The sequence below is a fragment of the Leuciscus leuciscus genome (genome assembly GCF_965113295.1).
Source record: "Leuciscus leuciscus genome assembly, chromosome: 15".
NCBI lineage: Eukaryota > Metazoa > Chordata > Actinopteri > Cypriniformes > Leuciscidae > Leuciscus > Leuciscus leuciscus.
The window spans coordinates 32890612-32917259 of record NC_138739.1 but is presented as its reverse complement, the minus strand read 5'-3'; the positions used below and the strand labels follow the sequence as shown (position 1 = coordinate 32917259).

General features: G+C 38.3%; 2 protein-coding genes across 5 annotated transcripts in view; both read left to right on the top strand.

Annotated features, from left to right (window-relative positions):
- The window catches only part of b3galt10.1 (beta-1,3-galactosyltransferase 10, tandem duplicate 1), a 65952-nt gene extending 51329 nt beyond the window's left edge, over window positions 1-14623 (top strand). Inside the window, exon 3 of the transcript XR_014197670.1 lies at window positions 14540-14623. The gene's annotated coding sequence lies outside the window, so the exon portion shown is untranslated. The remainder of the gene's footprint in view (window positions 1-14539) is intronic.
- On the top strand, window positions 869-11378 carry b3galt11 (beta-1,3-galactosyltransferase 11). 4 transcript variants are annotated; one of them, XM_082138329.1, is made up of 3 exons: window positions 869-1732; window positions 9483-9550; window positions 9760-11378. In XM_082138329.1, the coding sequence occupies exon 3, from the start codon at window positions 9779-9781 to the stop codon at window positions 10757-10759; it is 981 nt and encodes a 326-aa protein (XP_081994455.1). In that variant the 5' UTR covers window positions 869-1732; window positions 9483-9550; window positions 9760-9778; the 3' UTR covers window positions 10760-11378. The 4 variants fall into 4 exon arrangements, with proteins under 4 accessions (XP_081994455.1, XP_081994457.1, XP_081994454.1 ...); XM_082138328.1 differs by lacking the exon at window positions 869-1732 and adding an exon at window positions 8009-8298; XM_082138330.1 differs by lacking the exon at window positions 869-1732 and adding an exon at window positions 8305-8557.
- Window positions 14624-26648: the final 12025 nt, after the last annotated feature.

Genomic DNA, 26648 nt, shown 5'->3' with positions numbered 1-26648 from the left:
ACACAGAAAGCGGTTTTACTTTGAAAAACGGAAAAAAGACGCGGTCAGTGGAATGGGAAAAAGTGCAAGGTCTCGAGACATGTCTTTTAAAAGTTTAACTTATTTTAACTTGAGTGTGCCGCGTTTTTAGAATTGAAAAATAAAGTAGCCTAACACCGTGTCCTAACTACACGCAGCGCCGCGACACGCGATAAAAGGTAGGCCTATGTGTTTTTTTTCTTCTTTTTTTTCTTTTCTTATTGAATTCAAATTTACAGACAAAATAGGTATTGAACAAACAATATTAACTTACAATTTTCAAAAGGCAAACATAATTACAAAATACAATAAGTAACAGCGACGAAGTCTCAAATCAAATATACAATCAAGAAAGACAAAAAATTAAATAAAATAGGTAAAATAAATGAATAACATTAAAAAAATTCAAAAATCTGCATTTATGAATGAAGTATTTAGCAAATTCAAAAAGATTATTAACCAAGTAGTACTGTGGACAATCTTTCTTAAGACCACCAAACTTAATTTGTTTGTATTCAAGGGGATTTACACATGTAACATGACAGTTTACTGTACAATTGAGACCAAAACAATTTTGAGTGATTACAATTATAAAAAATATGTTCAGTGGTTTCAATATTCGTATCACAAAATTGACGAGTTTTCTCCTATCAAATCTCGATTTCAGGAATTCTTTAGATGGGTATATGTCATTTATCTTTTTAAAATAGATCTTCTTTCACTTTAGGGAGACTTGGAAAGGTAAGATAATTCATTCTCAATTCCTTCACCTCCTCTGGGTTAAAATCTTTGAAAATATAGTAACGTTTAATTCCATTTGGATGAAGTCTATCAATAAAAACACTTCTAATATAATTGTTGTTGCATTTATGATCTCTAATAGATAATCCACCCAGAGAAGGAGATGGGAGAGAGAATGTCACAGAATAGTATGAAAGAATCCCCTTTACTAGTAACACCATGTTTTGGGGTATGGCATTTACAATTGTGTAAAACTCTTTAGGATGACATACAAATCCATGTTTCAAACAAAAATCATTGTAATTGAAAACATTACCATAGTTGTCCATCATGTCCAACAGGGAAAAAATATTATTGAATCCAATTTTCATAAAATAAAGATTTGTTATGGTGTAAGATAAAGCGATTGTTCCAAATACAGGTTTTGTGTGGATTAAAATTGTGGGAAAAAGCTAACTTCCAATAAAGGAGAACTTGTTGATGGAATGCGGACAATTTAAGAGGTAATTTGTGCAACTCAAAATCACATCTAATCAAAAATTCCAAGCCACCTACTTTCTGAAATATTGAAGAAGAAACAGTAAACCATAAGCCGTTTGTATTACAAAGAAAATATTTTAACCACTGAGTTTTTAAAACACTATTCATTATTTCTAAGTCCATCCATCCATCTTCTTCCGCTTATCCGGGGCTGGGTCGCGGGGGCAGCAGTCTAAGCAGGGATGCCCAGACCTCCCTCTCCCTGGACACTTCCTCCAGCTCTTCCGGGGGGACACCGAGGCGTTCCCAGGCCAGCCGGGAGACATAGTCCCTCCAGCGTGTCCTAGGTCTTCCCCGGGGTCTCCTGCCCAGCCCAAACGTGTACTAACTGCCACAGGACTGCCTAATGGGCCCATAAGTACTGGATCTATCGGTGTGATGAGTTGTGGGTAATCAGAACCGATAAGGAGCATGGGCTGTACCTCTTTGAAAGGTAAAACAGGAACATCTCTCAGATGTGCAAACTTGTGCTTTAGAATCTCTACAGGGCAGGATTGCTTGGCAATGTTCAGCTCTTGTGCCGTAAAGGCAGCGTGTATCTTGTGACGAATGCTCGGATTCACAGAGGCAGACACTTCAAATGAGACTGATGCACCCTGGATCTCTACTACCTCTTGTCTAATTGTTATGAGGGCAAGTGATTCATCTGCCTTATCCAGATCAAGGTAGTGCTCTGCTGTGGGAAGAATTATGGTCCTTTAGACCCATCGACTAGAATGGAGTCTGACCTGGACCACTTTCAACATGACATGGCCAGAATGAGTAACCTGATCAAGGTAAACTGTGCGGGGTACTGTGTTCACAGTAAGGACACTCTTATTGATGTTGGATGCAATTTCATGGAGAACTGACAAATGTTGTTCACCGCAATTGGAACATGGCTTTTTCAGGGTGCAGTTTGAAGGCTTATGTCCTCTACCACACCTCCAGCATCTGTTGTTGTCCTTTATCCATGTTGTTATTTGTGCAACATTTAATTTGCCAAATTCAGGACAAGAATTGAGGTAATGCTGTTGACATTTGCAGAAGGGGCAGTACGGCTTAAAACTTTCACGTTTCTTTACCTTTGTCTGGAAAGATGATGTTGAGGAGGCAGAAGGCTTCTCTTTCGCATGTTCCATGCCATAGTAGATTGTGGATTGTACCTTTGGTGGCTTTGGTGGTTTTTGTTCTCTATTCTCAAAGCGAGGTCTATCTGCACTGTAGATCCCAGCGGCTCTCCTCGATATCTGAAGCGCTTGTGATTTTTTCTCTAGCCATTCTGCAAACTCAGGAAGGGTGTAGGTTCTATCAGTGCCATTCTAGAGAATGCCCTTGGCCATACAGTATTCAACGAACTATCTCTATGAGAGGATGTGAGCTTGGTGAGCAATCTATCGACATGGGAACCACACATAAGTTCAGTCTTGGAAGGCCCCTCCAATGTATTGAGGAGCCCAACCAAAGTGCTAACTGATAAAGCAAAGTCCTCAAAACCTTGAGCATCCCCTGGTTTCAGTGGAGGTGTGTGGATTATGTTGCCAATTTCTCCCTGTACCAGTTGTCGGGGCTGCCCATAGCGATGTTGCAAAGCTTGCATGGCTCGAGTATAAGGCATGGGATCATACATGTATCTCTTTGCTATTTGGAAGGCAGCTGGTAATTTGAGATGGTCAAGTAAAACTTGAAATTTATAGTCCTCTGTCAAATGAAGATGTGGGCCAAGAATGCCATCAAGTCCCTTTTTTAACAGCGCAAAATCAGTGGTGAAATTAATGAGTTTAGGCTTAGGTTTTCCATAAGAGGATGTGATAGCCATATCCACCATGCTTGGAACTTGAACTGCTGGCTGTACAGTAGAAGAGAATGCTGCAGAATATTGCTGTTGCTGAAGTATTGCTTCTGGGGGTCTGGTAGGCCGATAGCCCTGTGTGTATGGATCTGAGTAATTCACAGATTGCAGTGGGGGAGGTTCTGAGTACTGAAACATCAGAGGCTGTGGATGAGCAAATGCTGGTAATGACTGTGTGATCTGTGGTCATACATAATTGGGATGTACAGTATTGCTCTGCACAGAGGTCATAGGAAGTGCATAAACAGGCGGTACAGTTCGGTACACCGTAGACGTAGACGTCATTGGGGGTATGCATCGTTGTCCGAAGGACTGGACTTGTGGCTGAAATTTCTGCTGAAGATCTCCAGGTTGTTGATGAATATATGGCTGATGTATCATACCTGCTGGAGCAGACGTGGGCCGTGGCTCATGTTGTGCTACATGGCGCTCTGTAACAGGGACAGATGCTGGATGAGACAAGGGCTGTTGAGCCTGAGGTAATAACCCTGGTGGCAGATGGACTGGAGATTGACCTTGTGGCAGAGGTAATCCTGTGGTTGAGTGTGCAGGTATCATTTGAGAAAAGTACCTTGATATTCCAAGAGTATCAGGGCTTTGTGTACCTGGTCTTGTGTCTGCAGAGAAAAGGCAAGCTGGCACTACGTTGCTGGATGGACTGCTGCTAACTGCCTGAGTGAGGGACTGACCTCTGATGTCCAGCACCTGTGGCATGAGAGTTTAATATATCTTGATGCACACGTGGTGAACCTTTGCCTTGCTCTAAAGAAATTTGTAATGTGGTTTGTAGTTCTTTGAGTTGTTCTTGAACATTCCAAACACACTCCTCAACTCTACATAACCTTGTAGTCTCAGTGTACTGCTCAGTCCAAAGTCTATCAGGAGTTGAAGTTCGATAGTCCACATCTGGAGCAGAAAAAGTCTCACTAATATGCATATGGCGTAAATCCTCTTGCAAGAGGGGTGAAACGAGCTGCCGTGGTTGGGAAGTAAGTACAAAGTCCTCCTGATGTCCAGGAATTCGTCTGATCCTGCTAGGACGGAGACTCTGATGTTCTTCAATATAATCCCGAGATGCTGCCATGAGGATAATATGTTACATCCGGCTCGAAGGACCACTTTGTTAAAGATGTATGTGCATAGATATACTGGTTTGTCAACATCTAATCCTCAACCTCGATCAGAAGGTTTGTAAGCAAAGAAGTTCATGACAGCTCCAGTTCCCAAGCATCCACAAGTAGTTTATAGGTTTATGTGTGTGATTGTGTGTGGTTTCTGAAATAAATGAATAACAATAAATAAATTAAATAAACGTATCAAATATTTAAATACAATGCTGACAAATATATATTGCAGTAATAAAGTAACACTAAATTGGGAATTGCAGTATTAAATGAAATTAAACTAATAACCACTAGGCGGAGCTCTTGCTCCAGTAATAGAACAGAGTCACCAGATTTGGTGCTAAACAAGATCAAATGGGCCTAATCGTGATAAATCACTTAAAAAATACCCTCAAACTGTAAATAGAATCCTAAATAATAACATCAAACAAATATTCCAGCGATCAATATCAGTATGGTTAATATATGCATCTGCAATAAACACAGAACGTGATCGTCTATAGCCGCGTTTCGACTACCCTTCAAATTGCGCAAATTGAAATTGCGAATTGAAAATACGCCCAATGGAAACACGTCAATTTCGCAAAAACTCCCATTTATCGTAAAAAAAAATTTCTGCTCGCATGAGGTGGTTTTTCAGGCAATTCGAAAAAGAAATATTTAGCAAAACTGCAATGGAAACATTTTTTGCGCATTTGCAGGTCACCTGCCGTAGATGACGCGGTGTGTTTGGACAGAATTCGAGACATAGTTCTTTATTAAATTCATATAAGACAAAAGAATTACAGGAATAATTGATTCTAAACCTCAAATAAATGCCACAATCAAGACCTCGAAGCAGATATGAGGGAGAAACACCCAGAAACACCTCATATGTGCCGCTCACAAGTATAAGGGTCGTTCCTTACCATTAATGCTTGGAAAACACGCTTACATCTCCTTCGATTAATAATAATGGCTAGTGCAGTGGGCTGGGATATAGTACATATACCTACCAATGTCCGTTGCCATGGTTTTTGGAATGATTTAACTTATCGCGAGAGGAAAAAATGAAGTTTTAGTCGCATATACATCGGTTAATGGAATGGCCGTCATTTCGCAATAGTTTTTTGTCGGCATTTAGAAAAAAAAATCGCAAAAGTTTTGTGCAAATCTGTAATAGAAACGCGCCTAATGTCTGTTAATCGAAACTCTCTTCTTAGCACATGTATAAATATCACGACAAAACAACAATAAAGCATTGAATAAACATACATATGTCTACTTACACATACATGTTCACCTAAGGTATATTGATGGAAACTTACGTAGTCAAGAACGCACACACATCAAACAAACAATTATGTCTCGTTACAGCGGCAGATATAAGGCTTGTTCGACTTGAACCGGCGCTGCACAGACCGATCGGTTTATGACAAAGTACCGCGAGAGCAATTCAAAAGCATAAGGAGCCGTCTACTTTCTATTCGCTCTCGCGGTACTTTGATGTCATTCACTGATCGGTCTGTGCAGCGCCGGTTCAAGTCGAACAAGCCTATAAACTTGTTCGTTCATGTCCCGACTCCGCCCACATGTGATGTCACAGAATAATTCAAAATAAGAATTCGACAGGGATTTTACAGTAAAGAAGCTACAGAAGAAGGTGAAATGCAGAAAAGAGAAAGAAGAATATACAGAAAATAATTTCTTAGGATAACAGAATTTATGTTTTAGGTTTACATAATACATTGAATATTTATGAGGAAACATAATCGCTATTACATAAAAAGCATGGCAGGTGTTGTGAAGTTTTTAGCAGTCAATGAGCTTCCACTATGCGGGGATTGTGAAACATGTGACAGTGAGGAATATTGCATAGCTGCGGGGCTTTTGCTAAGTTGTTTAAATACACGTTGAAAAAAGAGAAATACCTGGCTGACATTACATTAGGTAGGCCTATCCACAAAATAATGCAAAGTACACTTCCAAAACCATCCAGAATGAAGTGATTGAAATTTTGGCATCCATGGTTCTGAAAAAAATTAAACAGAAATATGACACTGCTGATTCAGCTGCATTCTGTTTAAAAAGTGATGGCACAAGGGATCGCGGTGCAACACTGAAAATTTGTCCGTTATAATTCGTTGTGTGTGCAATGGTGTGCCAGAGGAACATCTTGGCTTGTTAGAACTCCAGCAGCCTGATGCAGATTACATCACTACTGGAATATTACAACACGTCTGGCAGGCATATATCCCCTACATCCAGTGCTATAACCACCAGCTTCACCTCACCGCACCCTTTAATTATATAGCCTACACTTCACACCAAGTCGATGCGATATTGCATAACCTGCAGACACAAAATATGACTGCAGAACGACGTTCAGGGTATGAAGCAACTTTGTGCGCAACGCCTAACTTGACAATAAAACCGACGTCAGTAGCGAACCAAGCATTGCTGGCTATTTAGGGACTGAATAAGTTACTGGATGACATAACACAGGGACAACATGACTGTTTGGAAGAAATCCTCCAGGGGTGATCTGTTAGATACGCCCCTGGATGAGGGGAGAGTATGTAGCCTAGATGGGTCTTGCTCAAAACCTTCTTATGGTGTTTTTCTCTGTGGGTATTCAATCGTAAAACTCGATGGGAATATCATAGAAGCATATACTCTACGTCACTATTCGGCACAAGCTAATTTCGCTCACAAGAGCATACTTACAAAAGATAAAGCAGTAACAATTTACACAGATTATGCTCATGGTGTTGTACACCACTTTGCCAAAACATGGGCGCAAAGAAATTTTAAAACCGCAGATGGGAAACCAATATCCCACTCAGAGTTAATAGCAGACCTTATTTAAGCGGTACAATTAATGGCCATAGTGAAAGTCAAAGGTCACATGACTGGGGATGGTGAAGACTGCTTTGGGATCTTATAGGCATATTCAGTAGGTGTTTAGGTGACCGAGGGTCTAACAAAGTGAGTGATCACTGTCAGGGAAGCAATAGCAGTCTCTGTTCTTCTAAGATAAAATTGCATTAATAAAGGGGTCTGTCCCCCACAAAAACAGCCTTGCAAACTCTGGTAAATCATAAATGATTTAAAGTGGCCATTGTTAAAAGAAAAGTGTTTGCACATATTTTACTCTCTGTTTCGGAACAACAACCGTTAAGAGTCAGAACAGGAACTTGACTTTGGATTTTTTTTATCAGCTATACTGGCTTTAAAGCCACTAGAAGGCAGCACAGCTCTGCTAAACAAACAGGACGCTATCTGATCTCTTTAAGTGGTTGTTGATCGTTTAAAAATATGTAGGCCTAGCCTACAGACAGAAATTTTGGTTAGGCTATAGGCTATACATACTAGGCCTATGACAAATATGTATGTTGTCTGTTCTCATTCTGATTTTGATTGCAATGTTTCACGCTGTTCTGAAACTCTGAGGATGCTGTTAATGTAGAGATTGTGTTAATAATTAACGATGATGATCACAATTTGATGCTCAAACATAAATATAATTTCAAATACCATACTTCAGTTTTTAATAATAATTATTATTATTATTTTGTGTGTGTGTGTGTGTGTGTGTGTGTGTGTGTGTGTGTGTGTGTGTGTGTGTGTGTGTGTGTGTGTGTGTGTGTGTGTGTGTGTGTGTGTGTGTGCAACAAATTGCACAAAAAAAGCTGTCAAGAAAAAAAATGTGTTAAATTAAATGTATGCTAAAAGTGTAATTAGGTCTAATAATGTTTTTTAAAGGCATCGACGTGATCGAAGGATATCCCTTGACCTAGTCAGGTGTCCTACTTTGACAATAAATGAAGGAGCAAAATAGCCTGAGGTGGGCGGGTGTGGCTATAGGGGTGAGGGCACACCTGTTGCTTTGTTTTAAACAGAGGATCCTGTTTGCTGCCTTAAGAATCGACTGGCATACTTTATTGAATATTTCTGTTATTGTGCTGTTGGCTGTCGAAACGGCCGGAGTAAAACGCAGCCATCAGGTATTAACGCGTTTCAGAGCTGTTCACCAGGTGTTGCTGCCGTAAACCGCGGACTGATGTAAGCAGATATATTTATTTTCCTCATTTCGAGAATTCACATGACAGTTTTGCCGTACTTTACAGTGCGCATTAGTAAGAAAGAAACATTTGGTCTGGTTTAAGTAGCGGGTTTGTCAAGATTACATATCGCTTTGAATTAATATGTGAGAATGTAAGCAATGGCGAATTAAAAAAAAATTATAATTTTTTTTTTTTTTTTTTTGCGGAAATTGTAGGTCGTAATTTTGGTAAAAATACGAAAACAATTTTAGTTCTCGGTAAGTCTACATGATTAAGTTCATGTGTAATGTTTAATTTGCTCTTAAAACTTGCCTACTGATAAAATAACAAACCATTTCAGAATCCAGGAAATGAAGAAAAAAGGTCAGGGCCAGCAATTAGGGAAGATGTTAAATCAGTCTAAAAAGATAAATGAATATATTTGATAAAGTATTGACTTTTTGTGTGCTGTATTTGTTCCTCCAAATACATTGTTTATTAGTAAAACATCAATACAATTAATATTTAAAAGAACAAGGTGTCCCACTTTGACAATAAAGGTTCGTTTATTGCATGAAATGCTTGGAAAATATATGAATATGAACAATTTTATATATAAAAACGAGGAACCTATATGTTGTTGTCAAGATCTTTAGCTGCTTAAATGGTTTAGTATGAGGAAGTCATTTGGGACATATTTAAAAAAAAAACCCAAAGACAAATTACTGTGTGAGAAAAAAATCCACTTTACCTGTATTCACCCTATCGTTTAGAACGTTTAGGTATGAAAGCAAGGCTGTGAGGGATAAACTTACCGTGTTTTCAATGGAATCCGCTGTAAAAAGCTGTATAAATCTCCTATATCACTTATAATTTTCCACAGCTCATATTGTCTGGAGTTTTTTTGTCTTCTGAAATTTCTTGGAAATATAGTTTTTCAGTGTTTCGTCAGCAGAACAATCCAAAAAAAACATTAAATAACAGTGCAACCCACTGAAGAGATGTATGTCTGTCTATCCCTCATAGCCTCACTTTTCTTCCTGGTTAAAAATCAAAGATGGCTCTGCTGTGAATAAGGTCTATAATATGTCGTCAAACTTGATACCTTGGGTTTTTAATGAGAGGCATTGGATTTCAGCCATCATCTCAAATGCAGGAGTAAGTTTACTGTTTAACACCTGACAGTCTCATGTCTATCTTCAGATAAAGATAAAGGTTCAGCAACGTGACAACAGTGTGACCCCTGCAGACCCTCACGACTGTGTGAAAAGGTCAGTTAGTTTCTTAAAATAATCAGATAACATCATGTGGTACTTCCCCAAAACGTAATGGCATTCAAGAATAAAATACAATAATATTTCCAACACATTCAAGGTGCAACATGCAAATCATTTATTTATTTTTACTTGATGGTTACGCCATTTCCGAGTCATTAAATGTAACTTTGTCATTGACCTAGTCTCTTTTTGTGCTCTTTCAGTTGTGCCTCGTTCACAAAGATGTCCTTAAAGAAGGGGTTACTGCTTTGTCTCCTGGTTTCAGGAACATCTTTACTGCTCTATTTCACTTATATCCCTTTGACAAAAAAGTGGTTGGAAAGGACAGAAGAACCAACCGAGGAACCTTTTCAGGAAGTATCAGGGATTTACTATGTTGCTTACCCCAGAAAATACGAAATCATAATTGACCAGCCAGATATATGTGAACAACAAAAGCCCTACTTGGTGGCAATTGTCCCCGTGCCCCCTGGGGACGTTGATGCACGCAATGGCATCAGGAATACGTGGGGTAAACAAAAGGTTTTTGGGGACAAAGTGGTGCTGGTTCTGTTTCTTATAGGCTTGCACAGTGGAAACGATGAAGAGATATTGCAAGAGAAACTCCGGAATGAGAGCCAACAATATAAAGACCTTCTGCAGAGCAACTTCCAGGATTCCTACAGGAATCTGACCATTAAAACCATGGTGATGCTGGAATGGCTCAGCAAAAATTGTCAACAGGCGTCCTACGCGGTGAAAGTGGATGCCGACGTGCTCCTCAACATGAACAACCTAATAAATATGCTTGTGAGTTTGAACTCAGTACAACACAACTATATGACCGGGTTGGTGTGGGATAACAGCATTGTAATACGAGACCCATCCAACAGGTTTTTTCTCCCCTACGACGTGTTCTCCAGGGACACATTTCCTCCATATCCTCTCGGCATGTGTTACATTATTTCTATGGACCTCCCACAAAAGATTCTACAGGGAGCAAGGGAAGTTAAGCCCATATATATCGAGGATGCATATCTTGGAATGTGTTTGGAGCATTTAGGTATCGTCCCCACCAAACCGCCAAACATCGAACTGTTTGTGGTGAGACTACTGCAGTACAATCGCTGTTACTATTCTAAACTAATAGCAATACTTACAGAAAACACAAATCAGATGACTTCTTATTGGACAGATATTTATTCATCCAGCCAACCATGCTGAGGTGGAAACATCCCAAATATTCCTCATATTATGTTTCTGACAGCAATAAAAAAACATGTTACTTTGGTGTACTGGTTCACTTTACATCAGTTTACAAATTAAAATGTGTGTGTGAGAGCATTTTATTTGTTTCTTTCAAGTGAAACCATTTGCATCATGCACATATCCTCAGGAACAATTAAACAAGTGTTACATGTAAAAACTTATTTTTAAAATTATTTATTACTTGCTGATTTACTCTGATGATTTAAAGTTTTGTTTGAGAACTGACATGAAAATAATATGCAGATATTACTCTTAATACATCCATTTTGTCACGGTTTGGGTTTTCTTATCATTGTCATGTTTCTGTGTCTTGTCATGTGATTCCCTGTTTGTCATGTGATCCTGCCATGTGTCTTGTCATTGGTTAATCGTCCGATCATTGTTCACAGGTGTTCCTTGTTTTGTAATTAGTCTGTATTTAAGCCCTCATGTTTGCCATGTGTTCTTGTTGAATATTGTTTGTTTTATGTCCCAGATCTAGTTTCTTGTTTTCTAGTTTAATGCTACGCTTTTGTTTTATGTTTGATCTTGTTTATGAATTGTTTTGTTATTAAAGTTGCGTTTGGGTTCTCAACCAGCTTGCCTCCAGTGAATCTTTCGTAACACATTTAATTTTTTTATTTTTTTATTTTTTTTATTCTCAGTGGTAATGTAATTAGATTTTTATTGCTGTAATATAATCATTTTTATTTAAAGGGTTAGTTCACCCAAAAATGAACATTCTGTCAGTAATTACTAACCCTTTAATAATAGTAACTTTAATAATAAATATTTAAAGTGTTAGGAATTGAAGTGCATGGCAATTTTTTTTAGAGGTGGTGCTGTGTTAAACGCTTGTAATTACCGTCAGTCAGAGCTGGGTAGTGACTGATTACATGTAATCTGGATTACGTAATCAGAATCCAAAAATTAAGCACTTGTAATTAGATTACATTTTAAAATACTTGTAATCAGACTACTTTTTTATTGATTACATGTTAGTCTCACAGTGGCAGTCAAATATTCATAATTCATTGATTCTCCCTACTTCTTTAATCTGTTAAATTTTCCTTTCTATAAAATGCCTACTGCTTATATACGTTCAGAAGGTCTTCCAGGTTTGTGGAATTACACACAGACCAGCCGTTAGTCGTGACTATAACTGAAAACTGAGACCCACACAGCATTTTATCACAGAAATCATTTCGGTGGGTAACACTTTAGTTTAGGGTCCAATTCTCACTATTAGCTTGTTGCTTATTAGCATGCGTATTGCTATATTGGCTGTTTATAAGTACTTTTAAAACACATATTAATTCCTTATTCTGCATGACCATATTCTACATCCTTAATCCTACCCAATACCTAAACTTAACAACTACTAATATTAATAAGTAGTATTTAGGAGTTTATTGAGGCAAAAGTCGTAGTTAATAGTTAGTTATTAATAAGAATTGGACCCTAAACTAAAGTGTTATCAACTTGCATATGTTGCCATTGCATGTAATCAACTCCTGATTCACACATTAATTATTATTTTAATTATTACTAAGTTTCAGTGACTTATTTAACCATGCATTAATGTCTTTGGAAAGCTTTTGTCTTTCAAACACATTAAAATGTACAAATTCATATAATTTCATTTACATCCAATGCAGGGATTCCCCAACTTTTTTGTCAACTGAAATTTCTTTGACCTAATATATTCACTTGAAGTACCCCCTGAGATTTAAATTTTTAAGTTAGGTTAATAATAAAATTAAGTCAATACATTTTTTATTTTTTATTATTAAATTACCGGTAAGTTCACGGTTCTTTGATGCCGTTAAAGGTCACAGGACATGCAGCCAAACCAATAAAAAAAATTATTATAGTGTTTTATTTGTATTGTTTTTATTAAAAAATATATTTATTTTAATTTAAAATGTTTATGATTTAATTACTTAATAGGTTTTCATTAAACTCAGAAACCCCTGCAGTTCCATCACAAACTCCAGTCTGAGAAACCCTAACGTAATGTAGGCTAAAACATAACAAAGAATGGAATATATTTTCTTTCTCTTTGTATATCAATATGGTCCGAGATTGTAAGTAATCTACCCAGCACTGTGTACAGTTTACCTCGACACTTCAGTTTACATTGTCGGATCTATTCAGTCTGGTTTGTTGGAAAGTTTTCTTTCTTCGACGCAAGACCAGGAGACAGTTGGGATCGCGTTCAACAGAAGTTATTCTTTATTGAGAACTCCGCTGTACGTGGCTGCAATACTTCCAACATTATCTGAAGTATAATCAGTGAATCATTCGTGTGCTAATCCCATCAGTCTGAGTGAAACTGGGGCTCGAAGAGCCATTAAAGACAATAAGGAGAGAACAGGAAATGCAACTTTGCTGAGATCTTAACCTTAAAAGATTCTTTACCATGATGTTATGTACGGAAGCATATTTGAAATAGATTCTTAAATTTGTAACCCTTCAGTCCCCCGTTTGAGAGTTCTTAAAAAAACTCTCACATAATATACAAATTTAAACACTTAAAAGTTCATTCTTGTAACTTTTGATCGTCACAGGCACATATAACTTATTCTGTGTCATAGTGTCATAGTTCTTCTCAAAACCATAACTGTTGACACATACGACGCAGGGTGTAAAATGTCGTATAAACTACATGATTGCACAAAAACCATGTAGCATAAGAGTGGAAGTCTTGAAAGTCCATGGCGCCTGAATAGCTGTGAAATCTGTTTCCTGTAGAAAACAAAGAAACGGCAGAATAGCAATATTCATGCATAGACTTCATTCTTCCATAAGTCATTTGATCGTATAGTGGTTTTAAGTCTAACTTTGATCAAAGTACACTTAAAAGTTCATTCTTGTAACTTGAAAAAGTTACAGGCACAAGCATGATCTGTGTTGTTCATCTGTAATTGCATGCTGACACAGAAACAAAACATGCAATTAGGGTCCGTGAAGTTTCTGCGTTGTGTATTTTTTTCTTTTTCTTTTGGGATAGTTCGTTCAGCAGTGGGTCTAGTGGTCTTCTTGAGGTTGTGGCTTCATATGCAGGTGAGACGTCGCTGCATATGGAATTTTGGAACCAGCCATCAAGTGGTATCTGTACAGAGGAAGAAAGAAAACAGAAAACAGAGCAGTATTTCTTCAAAATCCGTGTATCATTCGTTCAGTCGTTTTTTGAATTAATATTGAATATAGAAAAATGAGAAAACGGTTCCTTTTTCGTTTTTACATTTTTTACCAAAAAACGAAAAACAAGAATTCAGCTGGATTTCTCGTTTTTCGTTCTCAGTTAGAAAAATGAATAAACAGCTTGAATATTCGATTTCTACACGTGGGCGGGAATTAAACGCCCATTTCCTCTGATTTGTCAGCCGAAGATCAAACTGTTCCGTCATCAGTTCTGCACAGCAGAATAAGAGTCCTCCATTGTGCGGATTCTTAACGTATTTATTGCAACTACATTTAATCTTTTTCTCATCAAACCACCAGACACAACCCGTACCGGGGAATAGACTAGATAGGGCTTTCTTCTGTGTATATAAATTCACCTATGCTTTGCATCAGCTGGCTATATGGGTAGGATAAATGACGGCTGTTAGCCTATCATTGTCGCCCTCGCCCAGTAATTAAATATATATTTTGTGTTTTATTAAAATCGCTCTTGTGTTTTATTAAAATGTATTATAATTTATATCTCTAGGATGCGCGCTTGTGCGTGGCGCGCCGGGTCATGTTGAGAGGGTGCGCATAGAAGGTACGGCGTAGCATACGCATTGACGTGTACCATACGTCGTACCCTTCGCCGTACCCTGACGCGCACCTCCTCAAAAATGTAACTACGCGTCGCGGCGACGCGGACCGCAAGATCTGTGATTGGTCGGCTGGATGGCATCGCGTTTCCTCCTAGCTGCTACGCATTTCCGGAATGATCTTCTGCACTCTGCACCGCCTGCCCGCCATTTTTAAATTCCGAAGATCAGTAAAGAGCCATGGAAATAGACCAAGTGACCGAGAGATTGCTTGAAGAAGTGCGGAAATACAGCCATCTGTATGACTCCTTCAGTCGCCATTGCTCGTAGAAACCTAAACTCATAACAGCCGCGAGGAATGTAAACACAGTGGAACATTAAAGGGATAGTTCACTTTGAAATTAATTTTTGGTGTGTTTTAGCTTACCTCAAGGGCATCCAAGATGTAGGTGTCTTTTTTTCCGCAGTAGTTTCAATTTTGATATTTTTAGGTCAAACCGTTCTTGTCTGTCAGTCATATAATGCAGGTCGATGGTCATTATCTCAAAACACAAGCACAGAGTCCAAATTAAAACAATTCCCCGTCGTCCAAATTAAACAATTCCCCATCGTAAGTACACATTGATGGCCCAAGACACAAAACGAGCGGTTTGTGTGAGAAAACTAACAGTATTTATATCGTTTTTACCTCTTATACGCAGCCATGTCGAAAGTGATCTGATCTGACGTGTACGCAGACTGGTGCATAGATATATACACACTAGCTGTCGCCTTGTCTACGGCAGTTCATTGGAACGAATGTCTTTAAGGCGACATCTAGTGTATATCTCTATGCACCAGTCTGCGTACACGTCAGATCAGATCACTTTCGACATGGCTGCGTATAAGAGGTAATAGGGTTGGGAGCAGGCTTCACTCTATGTTTTTTTAGATTTTCAGAGTGCTGGCCTTATATAACACATATGAAACAAAGTAAAGAGGCCGCACTATGCATATAAAACGTTTATTTTGCACAAACGCGTTTCGGCGTGTGCCTTCTTCAGTGTGCAATCAGGGAAGCTTGTGACCAATCTTAAATACCCACACCCATTATCATTGACACACCCATCATCGTCATCATCATCAAATAATAATATTAAAGTGATACCGGGACCAATGGTGTCACTATATACTGCAATATAATACTCATAATACATAAACAGTTTTAACACATTCAATACACATGTGGTATTAACCTGCATTTATAAGAAGCAGCTTAGTGTCAGATCTTCATTCATCCCATGCGGGATGCAAGTGTTCAAATTAAAAATATGCCAAGCCTCTCGCTGCAAGAGGAGGTTCTCACGGTCTCCACCTCTTGGAGGCCGATTAACCAGCTCCAAGCCCATAAATTTGAGCATGTTGGCATTATGTCCCACAGAATTAAAATGTCTTGCAACTGATGATTTATCGTCATTCTTAGTCATTCCAAAACAGGCAGGGTGTATAAAATAAAGGGCAGAATCACATGTCTATCAACTTTTATTGTGTATCTACTAACGTGTCCTTGTGGTTTATTTTATGTGGGCAAAACAAAGCGACAATTGAAAACCCGAATTTTCGAACACAAATGTGCCATCAGAAAGAATGACGATAAATCATCAGTTGCAAGACATTTTAATTCTGTGGGACATAATGCCAACATGCTCAAATTTATGGGCTTGGAGCTGGTTAATCGGCCTCCAAGAGGTGGAGACCGTGAGAACCTCCTCTTGCAGCGAGAGGCTTGGCATATTTTTAATTTGAACACTTGCATCCCGCATGGGATGAATGAAGATCTGACACTAAGCTGCTTCTTATAAATGCAGGTTAATACCACATGTGTATTGAATGTGTTAAAACTCTTTATGTATTATGAGTATTATATTGCAGTATATAGTGACACCATTGGTCCCGGTATCACTTTAATATTATTATTTGATGATGATGACGATGATGGGTGTGTCAATGATAATGGGTGTGGGTATTTAAGATTGGTCACAAGCTTCCCTGATTGCACACTGAAGAAGGCACACGCCGAAACGCGTTTGTGCAAAATAAACGTTTTATATGCATAGTGCAGCCTCTTTACTTTGTTTCATATGCGTATAAGAGGTAAAAACGATATTTATACTGTTCGTTTTCTCACACAAACCGCTCGTTTCGTGTCTTGGGCCATCAATGTGTAGGCTACTTACGATGGGGAATCGTTTAATTTGGACGACGGGGAATTGTTTTAATTTGGACTCTGTGCTTGTGTTTTGAGATAATGACCATCGACCTGCATTATATGACTGACAGACAAGAACGGTTTGACCTAAAAATATCAAAATTGAAACTACTGCGGAAAAAAAGACACCTACATCTTGGATGCCCTTGAGGTAAGCTAAAACATACCAAAAATTAATTTCAAAGTGAACTATCCCTTTAAAACCCACCCGCGCCAACTAGCGTTTCGGCGGTGTAACTGCAGAGCAACACAGACATTCGCAGAAGTATAAATGCTCACGACGGCGTCGCCTACGTGCGTAGCCTACGACGTACACTACGGCGTACACTCGACGCAGAAGTATAAATTGGCCTTTTAGGACGTGCGTCACATCGTTGTAAAAAAAAGCATATTCATAAATAGTGTAAAAAGACCGGTAAATAAAATACAACATTAACATTATAAACACTATTAATAACATAAAATATGCGTATTTTAACGAGAAACTGAAACAGAGCAGACGTTGGTTTCGGGCATCTCTCATTCGTCCAGTAGCTTATCCATATTTGCAATGTAACATTTGGATGCTAATTAATAATGTAAAGAAGGCTTCGTAGCCTACTTCATTCGAGTCCCAATGTACACGTGAATCAGCATCTCCACAGCAAGGGAAATTAGTTTGGAATGTCAACAGACCAATTAAGCAGAATAACGTTTTATATGTTTGGTTGACTGTGTTTTATTTTAATAACGAACAGGCTGCGACACCCGACATCACTTGGATGTGTTGCTCAATAGCTAGGCCTACTGTCGTTTCTACTCTCATTCGAAACAGTAACATTTATATGTCTATTTGTGTACTTTCAAAATGACTACAACATATCATGCCTTTGAAATTATTATATAAGAATAATTATTATTATAAATGATTATTATATTATTTCTGTCGCACACCAAAAATTAACCAAAATAGCCTACAACCAATAGCCTTCTTGGCGCGCCTATATATTTTTGAAGGTCAACATTAAGATTAATCACAGCGTGCTTCATGTTAAAAAAATAAAATAAAATAAAAACCGTGACTTAATACGGAAAATAGCTAATTATTTCACGGACCCCCTGGCACTTGAGAACTCCTGGTCTACACAGAAGAAAGGGTCCGTGTACTTTTTGGTCATTTCATTTCCTGTTTGGAATGGAATAACGAGAAATGAAAACCAGCTCGTTTATTCGTTTTTTAGTTTAGTTTAAAAAACGAAAAATGAGATTTTGGCTCGATTTTTCATTTTTCGTTTGTGGTTTACAAATCGGTTTATGGGTTCAATATTTCATTTGCACACGTGGGCGGTGCTGAAACGCCCCTTTCATCTGATTGGTCATACTATATCAAAACGCTCCGCCTTCAGTAAGCTACGAGCTTTTCTTTCTGTAAAATAATGTCTGAAACCACCACTCACTGTTAACAACGCACAATATTTGAAGCAGACTATGTTGCTGGTCACGTAATTCGTGCTGCTGCGACTTGCAAGTGTGACTCCATTAATGTGAGCCACAGTAAATGACAGATTATTTTAGCATGATGTATTTCCCATTGATAAATACAGTGCAAATAGTTAAAATATCTCTTTGGATAAAAGGGAAGTGGAAATAAAAATCAATAATAGGCTGAACTGTACCATGATATGTCCGTAACGTGCGTAGATGACCTACCCATAACTGTTACATTAGCTAAGTTTAACACAGTTTGTACAGTAGCTATAAAAGTAAAAAAATTATGTCTAAAGTTGAAAACCCAACAACCCAATGGGAATATATCCTTGTTGTGTAAAACATCTGTTCATAATCTGTGATTACACAATTCCAATGCGAATAGCACCGAGAGGCGTCTGGAATAACTCTGCAATGATCAATCCGCATTTTTAAGACATCTAATTTTACAGTAGGCTCATATTCAGAATGTCGACCTTCTCGTATAACGCCAACGACCGCACAAATGGGCTTCCTTTGTGAAATATAGCAGACCACCGTTTTAAATAAGTTTAAAAAAGGGGGTCTGCTATTTTTCTCAAAGGAAGCTCAGTCAGACAGACAGACAGAGAGACAGATAGATAGATGTGCCTTTATGCGCTCGTCTTCACAAAAATGCAGGGTTTTTAAACATCTTGTGTGGACAAAATATTGTTTGTTTTGCAAAGCCATGGCAAAAAGCAGGATAACTTGTAGGCTATAGCCTATACTTGAAAGGAAAACATATTTGCCGAGTAAAAACAGTTTGTGTTGTTGAATAATATTTTTTGGCTACATCTTAAAATATAGAGCTCATGACAAATAAAAGTTCCAGATGGACAAACATTAAATGCAAAAACCAGTGTGAATAACAGTATCTTAAAATAAACTAGAGAGTGGATATGGCCTATTTATGAATGAAATAAATTGTCATTTAAACTGATGCAAACAGGGAAAGAGAGTAGAAAAGACTTATTATCCTGTCGCCCCCTCTAGTGGACAGCATTAAGTAGTACGGCCTTCATTGCTCAGATAAAGTCAATGGATTTTTTGGGAAAGTAAAGTCTGACCAGTTAGAAAAGATATAAGCGAGTCAGACCAGTCTGAAGGTCTGAGCTGAGATTGGTGAAGCATTAAAGTTCTAGGCGGAGTCAATTTCTCATACTAATAATAATAATAATAATAATAATGTTCAAATATGCTGGCTTTCTTAAGCCAACATAATAAAGAAAACTCAGAGAAACATCGACCAATTCAGTATGTAATAAAATTGTATTAGTTTTATAATAAAACTAATAACATTTTAAAGCTATGCCATGCTCTTCAATTTACATGATTTTAATTAATCCCAAACCTGGTAATTTTGTCAGTATTAATGTACGTTCAGTGATTCTAGCTACTCTCTTTTCTGTCTTTCTTTTCATGTGAACTGAGTAGGCTACACATGTTTATATTCATAAATATAAACTTTATTTCTATTAAATTTTAAAAATTATTTATAGCATGCTGCATACATGTGTCACACGTGTAACACCCCTGTCTGCCTTAAATAAAAGACAAGAGTGCTAGCCTAAATGTTACAGACATATTATCATACCGTTCACCCTATTGTTGATTTTTATTTCCACTTCCCTTTTATTCAAAGAGACGGAACTATTTGCACTGTATTTATCAATGGGAAATACATGATGCTAAAATAATCTGTCATATAGCCTACTTTGGCTCACATTATTGGGGTCGCTTGCAAGTCGCAGCAGCACGAACGTGAACCAGCAACATATTTCTGCTTCAAATATTGTGCGTAGTTAACAGTGAGTGGTGATTTCAGACATTATTTTATTAAAGTGCATTTGTCAGTGGCAGTGCCGCACTCGTACTGACTCTCTGCCTGACAGAAAGAAAAGCTCGTAGCTTACTGAAGGCGGAGCGTTTTGGCCAATCAGATGAAAGGGGCGTTTCAGCGCCGCCCACGTGTGCAAATGAAATATCGAACCCATAATCCGATTTTTAAACTACAAACGAAAAATGAAAAATCGAGCCAAAATCAAATTTTTCGTTTTTTAAACTTAACTAAAAAACGAATAAACGAGCTGGTTTTCATTTCTCGTTATTCCATTCCAAACAGGAAATGAAATGACCAAAAAGTACACGGACCAGAAAGCCCTATCTAGTCTATTCCCCGGTACGGGTTGTGTCGAGACATTCGTTAGTCTGGTTGTTTGATGAGAAAAAGATTAAATGTAGTTGCAATAAATGTGTTAAGAATCCGCACAACGGAGGACTCTTATTCTGCTGTGCAGAACTGATGACGGAACAGTTTGATCTTCGGCTGACAAATCAGAGGAAATGGGCGTTTAATTCCCGCCCACGTGTAGAAATCGAATATTCAAGCTGTTTATTCATTTTTCTAACTGAGAACGAAAAACGAAAAATCCAGCTGAATTCTTGTTTTTCGTTTTTTGGAAAAAATGAAAAAACGAAAAAGGAACCGTTTTCAAATGTTTCTACTTTCAGTATTAATTCAAAAAACGACTGAACGAATGATACACGGATTCTTCAAACACTAGGGTTGTATGGCTTTTATAGTCTGCTGTTGTTGTTTCATTCTTTCCCTATTTCTTAATTGTTTTGACACCTATGGACCAGTGAGGTGGGGATAAGCTACTGAGGAGGGAAACCTATGAGGAAATGTCTTCACCCATGGGTTCACCCCCGAAGCCTGTTGCGTTCAGTTCTTCCCAGGGCTCCGCACTGGTCTTTGTGTCCTATTCTGTCCCTGTTGTGTGCACACTGTACAGTGTGAGAAAATTGTCACATTTCCATTCTCCAGTGAAACATCAGTCCTAATAAACATCATTAACAGAGGATGGTGTCTGATTGTAATGTTCTGCAGTATAACATTTAAGGGCAGGAACCGAAAAAGACAGGTTTAGGAACCGGTTTTAGACTGAGAGCATTGCCCACCCTAATCCACTCAGCATATCTATTCAAACACTGAGACCCAAGTACAGGACTGGCTGGACTTTCTTGCTTAAACACAAACTCCAAGAGTTTCAGTAAAACAGGACTGACCAGAGTCTTTTGCTAGAAAACTCGGATAATCTAACCATAACATGCTAAATTCAATGTAAACCTATTTTAATAAATTTGCATTCCCACAGGTTTCATCCATAGATTCACCACAGAGCCTTTAATGTTCACATATCATGTTTTTCTTGTTTCAAAAGATTTCTTGTTTCGAAAAAATCAAGCAAGCATGTCAGTGCTGAGCTGGAGAATCCGGTTTAACTGCTCTTGTGTGCCATTCAACACTTGGGTTTTGGTGATTGTTTCCCATGCGTTCCAGTAAATACCAGCGTTTCGTGTCAGGGTTCTGCCCTGGCAGCTCTGTCTGTCTTGTCTTTGTTTAATGTTTGCCTTGTGCTTTAGGACCGGTCAGTGTGTGACGTCAAAGTATCGCGAGAGCGATTAGAGAGCAGAAGGCTCCATATGCTTTCGAATTAATCATGCGGTACTTTGATGTCACACACCAATCGGTCTGCGCCACGCAGCATCAAGTGGAACACACTACTTGTCTAGTCCTCGTTTGCCTCACCTATGCCTTGTGTGCTTTCCTCCCAATTTATTGTGCTCTTCACCCTTTACCCTCTTGTCTTTGCCAGTTCGTTTTGTGCCACGTGTAGTCAGTTTTTAAACTGTCTTAGGCATTCGAATCCAATGTTTGCTTCACTTCCTGTCTCCTTCATCTGATGGATTTCTGAAGGCAGCATAGATGTATCCTTCTCTGCCTTTGATATCCAACAATCATGTGCTTTCCATTCCTTGACAGTTGAGCTAGAAAATAAAGATGGGATCGGAAAGTTGCGGTTGGTGGTCAGTTTGTGTGTAAATGTACTTTTTTGGCAACATTTTACACTTCTGATGTAATTTCTAGCGAGAAATTACAATTGTAGTAATTAAAAATTAGCTTAATTTTCACCAAAGCTCGCTCTATTTTGCTGTTACTGCCTCAAAAGTCTGTCTGAAATGAGTTTTGTGAGGAACCTTTGTGCACAAATGCTGCATTAAGGCATGAGACAACATGTTTTCGAATGCAGCCAAAGTCTTTGCTACAGTTTCTTGTGTATCCTTGTCAAAGATTTCATCGTTTCTTTTTTGATTAAGTTGCTTATTCAAGACTTTTCTTCTAAAAATACTTTTTTATAGTATTTCGTTATTTTCTTTCTTTAGCAATTTCTGTCAGCCTTGTATATTTCCCTTTTATTTTTGTTTTGTATAATGTAGTTATTTGCTTTTAGATTTGTTCATTTCTCTTTTGTTCTTATCTTGTGTTTTTGTTACTTCTTGTATCAGTTATTTATTATTTTGTGCGTTCTCTTGCTGCCTCTTCCCATTGTGTTGTCCTTGTGATCTTGAGTCTTGCAGGTATTATAGACATGGAGGCTTTTGTTTGCTGGGGAACAACATCTTTTATTATCTATTCCAGAGGACCCCCATCACTCAACCAGTATGAACTTGTTTATCTCCAGGGAAACCCTCCAGGAGACTGGAATGACCATACATGTCCTTAACTTACAACCATCAAATACCATAACTAACTGCATAACAAGTCATCACTTATCTACAAGTCTTGTCTTGTTAAGTCCTGTTGTGTTGTGCTCTCCTGAAATTTATCCTGAGACTTCCCACTGGTTTCCTTTACCTAGCGGGTATAGTATCTGTGATCAAGTATCAGTTCACACTCTGGTTCATTGTGTTCTTGTCTGGGCTTCTCCACAACTATATGTCTTGTGTTGCCACATCCTCTCCAGTTCTTAAAGGGATGGTTCGGAGCAGAAAGTCCTGGCAGAATTTTTTTCATTGTATTTTTTCCGAAGTGTTGACAACTTAGTGTTAACTAATAATTGTTGCAAACTGGTACTACCAACAAAATATTAGTGCATTCCTGGAACTGGGCGTCATTACACTATATCCTTATGCATCGCTTTCTGCCAGGACTTTTACGTGCTTTTCCCTAATCACTGAAGTGACCTCGACGTGCGGGTTAGCGGTAGCATTAGCCATCAGGCAAGTGTTATTTAAATAAACTCCTGATGTACTTACAAACTTTCCAATGCCTCGTTTTATGAGTACAGAACCTATTTGTACTACTGTAGAAGTTTGGTACCATTCCGGGCATTATTAGTGGGGTAATTTATGAGATACAGCCTAGGATCCATTAGCGCCTGCACTAAGCCATCCGGCTGATTTCTCTAAATAAGCTCTAACTTTAATAATGTTCGACCAAGGGAAAAAAGGCTTCTGGGGGGTTGTTTGGCTTGAGGTCATGGTGCAAAGGACCCGTGGTTGATTTTACTCCAAACCATCCCTTTAAGTTCTTTGCACCCTGGGACTGGTTCTAGCGGTTTTTCTTCGCTTCCCAGTTGTTGGCGTTTGTTTCACGCCACACCTACTTGTGTCCTGTCTGCTGCATTTTTAATCAAATCTACTCACTGCACGTCCTGCATTTGGTTCCTCTCTCACTCAGATCCTGATAGTTTAATATGTTGCATGGTGGTGTTTTGGCGATTGGCACACTGGGGAAAAGTTCAGGTTCTCCCAGTTGCCTATTTTTCCGTCCCTCTATAGCCAATTTCGGGTCCACTCCTAGCCCTCATGTTGATCCGCCCCTGTGTCACTGTCAGCAGGAAAGACGAGAATTACCTCATTGTGAGAGTCTTGAAAGTCTTGAAAGACCTGTCACAACAACACTACATGGCCAGTATGTGGACACCTGGGGCCTGTTTCAGAAAGGAGGTTAAGTGAAAACTCTGAGTATGTTAACCCTGAAATGAGGGAAACTCTGAGTTTTCTGTTTCAGAATGGGAGGTATGTTAAACCTGAGAAAGCAGAGTAAGTCAAGCCCGTTTCTGAAAGAGAGGTAACTTATACTCAGAGGGAGGAGATAAGAATACCCGTTTATACTTGGATATAAACTTGTATTCTATAGGCTACTCCACATAAATATGTGAAAAAAATCTGAATGTGTAGATTGTGTGATGTGTAGACACATAATATTAACATTACCTCTCTGTGGCAGCAGAAACTCTTTATCCTCATTGTCATGTGAAGATGAGCATTTGGTTGAGTACACTTTATAACACTATTTATCATAATTTCTGGTGTATTGAGTAGGCGACTTACAACTGCCTGGTTCTGTTGGGACAGGAGGCTCCAAAAGACAGATATTACCATCAGAATATGTCGGTACCAACAAAAAACCCAACCCAAAGTAAAATAAATGGAAATATATTTATAATAAATATAGCCTATATAAAAAATGACACATGTAAACCTCTTAGATTTTATGAAGGCCCTTGGATCTTCGGGAGTGACTGGCTCTGAAGTCCCTCCAGGAATTCCCTCAGCCCAAAATTCTGCTGCACTGCTAGACACTGGATGCTATTTAGTTATTTATGTCAAATGTAAAGTCAGGTAGCCTACACCCATGATATGCTCAAGCCTTACCTAATTGAATTATGTTTTTATATTTCATTTTCATCTGCTGCCATGTTCTTTTAATGCCTGCAGGATTGTACCTACATGAAAATTAAAATTAGGTTGAATAACACACTGTTCTTTCACCTCTGATATTATAACAGTTGAGTAAGTTACTTGTATTACTAACTACAAATGACATCTTCAACAGTGTAATTAGATTAATGTCTACTTATTACTAATTACTAAATCCCATATCAACCTCAACCACTTGAACAATACAAGGAGAGACAAGAAACTGCCCTTTTAATGCTTTCAAATAAACAATATACAATTGCATGAATTATTCTTGAATTGACCAAAGTGTGTAGAGGGAGAAGGTTACATTAAAAATATACCTTTTAAAAATGTATGTTAAATATACAGAATTGTTCTATAGTCTAATGCAATTACATCAGATTTTACTTTAAATTACAGAAGAATTAAGAGTAATCTCTTTAATTAAATTGCAGTATTTAGATTACTTGGTAATTAATTACACCCAACACTGTATAACTAATTAAAATGCAGACCTCTTTATGTCTGGCGCTGTTGCCATGGTGACTCATAATATCTGTGCTCCATTGATAATGGCTTTTTATAGTTGTGGTGCACGCGCTTAACTCAGAGTCAGTCAACTCAGAGTTGATTGAACTAACTCATTTCAGCTGTTCTGTAACCGAAAACTCAGAGTTTCCCATCTCAGGGTAAGTCAACTCAGAGTTCAAGTTTTAACTCAGAGTTGGTTGAACCAGAGAATGTCTAATAGGAAGAGAATTGGCACTCTCTGCTTACTTCCGGTTTCTGGACTGGCTGCAGTAACACGTCTCTGTCCATGCGGGGGCGCTCGCAGGCGAGTGCAGAATGAATGGAGGTCTATGGCGAAAAACCCTCAAAATCCACTTTTCTCAGGATATAATTTTTTGTCTAGTAATTTGAATGTTGTATTCGAAAGGAGATGCAAAGAAATTACACATTGCTGGGTGTTAGATTTTTTAGAGTCACTTATTTGGTTTAAAAAGTATTTTAAAATGTCAATGACGTCAGAATTTTGACGTCATTAGCAGAATGCTAGCGTGTTATGGGCAACAACAACTCAAACTGTAAGAAATCGAAAAGAAATAAGTACTCGTTCATTCAACTTTCGACCTATAACCCATGTTGAACTTGCAAAACCTACAATAAAATCTGAGATTTCTCAACGGCAATCGGGTGAAAGAGACACATTTAGCCGTCTAGCCCCATAGACTCTCATTCAGTCTGCACTCGCCCGCGATCACCTCCAGTGGAATTCTAATGGAACTGCAACCAAGATCGATACAATGGGGCTAATAGGAAGTGCCAAGGCTCTCCGTAGACGGGCTCTGGTTGAACCTCCTTTCTGAAACAGGTCCCTGAACACCACAACCATAAGTGCTTGTTTATATTTCATTTCAAACCCACTGGTCACACCTGTGCTGTGTTCACTGGAGCTCTGAATCATTTAAACATTACCTACTAATATTTTAGATGTCATATTAGCTGCTGCACTACATAGTCTAATATTCAGTATAGCTGCTCTCGCTCATGTGATATTGCTTTAACTCGACAGATCATACAACTTCTGCAAAAAAACAAAAAAAACAAGAGTATTTTCTATTTGTATCAGATCTCATCTGCTGCCCTCTGCAGGTCATTCGCGACAGAGGAAAATATCTGAGTTTGTGTGCATTAAAGGGTTTGTTCACCCAAAAATGAAAATTACACCATGCTCTCAAGCCATCCAAGGTGTATATGACATCCTTCTTTCAGACGAATACAATTTGAGTTATATTAAAAAAATATCCTGGCTATTAATTTTGGGGAGGCT